At 27.5% G+C, this 3,027-nt stretch overlaps 2 protein-coding genes across 2 annotated transcripts; both read right to left on the bottom strand.

Moving 5' to 3' along the window:
• Positions 1-186: 186 nt before the first annotated feature.
• LOC108743773 lies at positions 187-978 on the bottom strand. The gene is made up of 4 exons (XM_018479364.1): positions 859-978; positions 642-739; positions 526-581; positions 187-466 (listed from the first exon to the last, which is right to left on the bottom strand). Exons 1-4 carry the CDS (start codon positions 903-905, stop codon positions 266-268), a joined length of 402 nt encoding a protein of 133 aa, XP_018334866.1. The 5' UTR covers positions 906-978; the 3' UTR covers positions 187-265.
• Positions 979-1,508: 530 nt separating this feature from the next.
• LOC112905578 lies at positions 1,509-2,244 on the bottom strand. Its single transcript, XM_025978256.1, has 4 exons — positions 2,147-2,244; positions 1,976-2,073; positions 1,867-1,907; positions 1,509-1,798 (listed from the first exon to the last, which is right to left on the bottom strand). Exons 1-4 carry the CDS (start codon positions 2,191-2,193, stop codon positions 1,589-1,591), a joined length of 396 nt encoding a protein of 131 aa, XP_025834041.1. The 5' UTR covers positions 2,194-2,244; the 3' UTR covers positions 1,509-1,588.
• Positions 2,245-3,027: the final 783 nt, after the last annotated feature.

Below are 3,027 nucleotides of genomic sequence, written 5' to 3'. Positions count from 1 at the left end.
GGGAATCTGAGCTTTTTTCTGTGACTGAAATCTATATTAATTTTGTTGATCAATAATATGAGACTACTATACGAAGTTTAACTTCTTTTTATTCATCAGAAAGTAACATTGTAATAAGTTACATAGTTTATAATAATTACAATAACAAATTTATTTTATTTTAAATTTTAACAGAAAATTATCGGGAACAAAAAAAAATAAAGTTGGTATTAAGGTACCATGGGGATGAACTTGATATTTTTTGTGATTTTTATGTGTCTCTTCTTTATTCCATCATGCATTGGCAAAGGCAGCAAATACTGCTGGTCGTTGAATGAAAATTTCTGCAACTTTTCAAAACTATGATTGGTTTTCTCCTTCTATTTATTGCTTTTCTTTTAAATTGCTTTGTATTTTGGGTTTTTCGAAGCATCGGCTTTGTTCTTGCCTGCCTCTGATTTTTTCTAGCTTTTTTCGTTTTTCGTCTCTGTAATGTTAAAATATCAGGTAATCATAAGGATAATAAGTTTCTATGTAATATTTAACCTGTCCAGGACCTCCGTAAAAGAAATGGCGAGTAAAAACAGCTTCGTAATGGGGCCCTGCAAATATACAAATATAGTTATTTTTCTTTAAAAGGACAATTGTCCTGAAATACTTACAATTATTCCGCTTGTAAATACGGCACCTTTCCAAGTATTCTTCCAGAATCCTTCGACTTAAGTACACAAAAGATGAAGCAACTTGCCGCCTGATTTCTCTAAGTGAATTAAAAGAAATATGTAACATTAAAATAGAGAAAGTATTTCCGAAAAACTTAAACGATAACATAACCTGGAAAGGGGTTCTTGAAAAATATCTCAAAAAAGTGGCACTTACCTGGCTCTTTGATTAATATACGTTAGTGCAGAATATTTTCTGACCATTTTAAATTATTTATTAATTTAGAATTTCCAAAAAAACGTATAAAAAATTTTCTGGAATTTTGTTGACAGATAACCGTTGATTTTTCCAATTAAAAGAAATATTCAGTCACCTACTAAGATCTAACTATGTTTTGCAGTATAAATGACTCCTTGATGTAATAGCAAGGATTATTCACCTAATACTATAATACCATGTCTTAAGATTTTTGATGAAAAACGTCTATCCCGAATTTTTACTTTTTATATAAATTTTTCGTTAGATACAACAAATTAACAACGATGTCTAATTAATAAAATAGAGATTGAAGTTTCACAACACAACACATTTCTGCTTTAGTTAAACACAAAATATATTTAAAAATGTAGAATACCTCTACATTTAATAATAAGATCTTTTAATTAATATATAAAAAAAATGTTTTCTTGATAGTTGATATCTACTCATTCTACCTAGAGAACAGTAAATACTTAATGTCCTATTCGAGTTAGGTTAGAAAAGTATCTGTGTTAGTAATCAATAAATTAACCTATTTTAGTTTAGTTTCATTATGATTCATTCTAACATTATTTATTAAAACCAGGAGAAATTTTATGTGCTTTATTTATAACAAAAAGTTGATATAGTTCAGTTGGGTGGGTGTATAAATATAAATATACAAAATAGATACTTATCTAAGCAGTTGTCAAAGAAATTTTCGTTTTTTATCAAATTCAGTTCTTCGCCTGGAAATTCTAGCTGCTACTTCACTAGCATAAGGGTCATATTCTTTGTACCTTAATGACTTTATAGGTCGCCTATTTTTTAATTGCATAGACTCCAAAACAGCTCTTTGTTTGCGAATTTTTAATGACTTTTTTGGCTTACATGTTTTCCTTCTTCTAAATCGTTTTTTCTAAAAAGAAATAAATTTATAGTTTCTGTAATAAACAGGTATAAGTTTGGAAATTAATTTAATCGTACCGCCATTAACCGCTGAATTACTGATGGATTACGTTTGGGCTCTGAAAAAAATAAATAATTACACTTTAACACACTTTTGAATGTTATAATGTGAGTATAATATAATTACTTTTATTACTATAAAAGATAAAAGTTTGATATCTCCAAACTTTACGAATAATATACTCTGGCCAAGTAATAGTCAAGATTATCCTGTGCTTCTTTTTCCTGAAATAAAAAAGTAGAATGTTATTCAGGTCGATTCGAAAGAATTATTATTTTACGTATTTTAATTAATTACCTGATTTTGTCCCTTCTCTTTAATTGTAAATCGTGTTTTTTCGGCATATTTTATATTTAATAAGATAAAAATACACAATATTAAAATTTTGAATCAAATTTTGTAAAAAAATTTTCAAATTAAACGTCAAATTAAAATGTAGACAGACCTCTGTACATCAATGTCCATATAGCCTTTTTTTAGGATTACATACTAATTAATAAAATGACACGTAAAGTAATATTTAAAACCAATTTAATTATTAAAATTGATAAATAATATTAGAAAATTACGAGTAATTTCTCCGTGTCTGAATGGCAGACTACATTATAGTTGTTGGCAATGAAAGCAGCTATAGGATTATTGACATTGGAGTACTTCAAGGTACTAAACTAGGGCATATGCTTTTTTGATATTTTTTACTTTTATGTGGTTTTGTAATGTAGACAACTGGAAGGTTTTGTCAAAATTAGTAATTAAAAGACTACAAAGTAACCACAAAAAAAGAAAATTTTAAATATAATATATGGTGTAAGATATGAGTCAATTGTCACTGATAAAAGATCTGTACCAATTAAGCTTATAATTTTGAATGTTTAATGTACTGTTATGAAAATATTAGTACTTTATATGAGAATAGTAAAAGTAAAACGAGACAGAAGCATTTCTTTGACGAGCTGGCCAGCTTTTAGAACAAAATTAGTTCAGAATAACTAATTATTTATTTATCAATAACTTTAGACAATAATTTTCACTTAAGCAATGGTTATACGTATTTCTATTTCTGAGAAAAGTTTAAAAAGTGGTAAGTACATGATGAAAATATTTCGCAATGTGTAATAACTGTTCCTCTTTACATTGGCGTTTTACATCTAACTGTTACGGCAGTTCTTCCTCTTCAC

The sequence above is a fragment of the Agrilus planipennis genome, unplaced genomic scaffold (genome assembly GCF_000699045.2).
Source record: "Agrilus planipennis isolate EAB-ADULT unplaced genomic scaffold, Apla_2.0 scaffold15, whole genome shotgun sequence".
NCBI classification, from domain to species: Eukaryota; Metazoa; Arthropoda; class Insecta; order Coleoptera; family Buprestidae; genus Agrilus; species Agrilus planipennis.
This window is presented reverse-complemented; position numbering and strand designations above follow the sequence as displayed.

Excerpts from the sequence above, each read along its gene's own strand:
- LOC108743773 (XM_018479364.1), bottom strand. The coding sequence starts at position 905 with ATGGTCAGAAAATATTCTGCACTAACGTATATTAATCAAAGAGCCAG. Across the intron at positions 740-858 it reads TATATTAATCAAAGAGCCAG|AGAAATCAGGCGGCAAGTTG; the intron begins GTAAGTGCCACT and ends TAATTCACTTAG. Across the intron at positions 467-525 it reads TTTACGGAGGTCCTGGACAG|AGACGAAAAACGAAAAAAGC; the intron begins GTTAAATATTAC and ends TTAACATTACAG.
- LOC112905578 (XM_025978256.1), bottom strand. The coding sequence starts at position 2,193 with ATGCCGAAAAAACACGATTTACAATTAAAGAGAAGGGACAAAATCAG. Across the intron at positions 1,908-1,975 it reads TATCTTTTATAGTAATAAAA|AGCCCAAACGTAATCCATCA; the intron begins GTAATTATATTA and ends TATTTTTTTCAG. Across the intron at positions 1,799-1,866 it reads TAATTCAGCGGTTAATGGCG|AAAAAACGATTTAGAAGAAG; the intron begins GTACGATTAAAT and ends ATTTCTTTTTAG.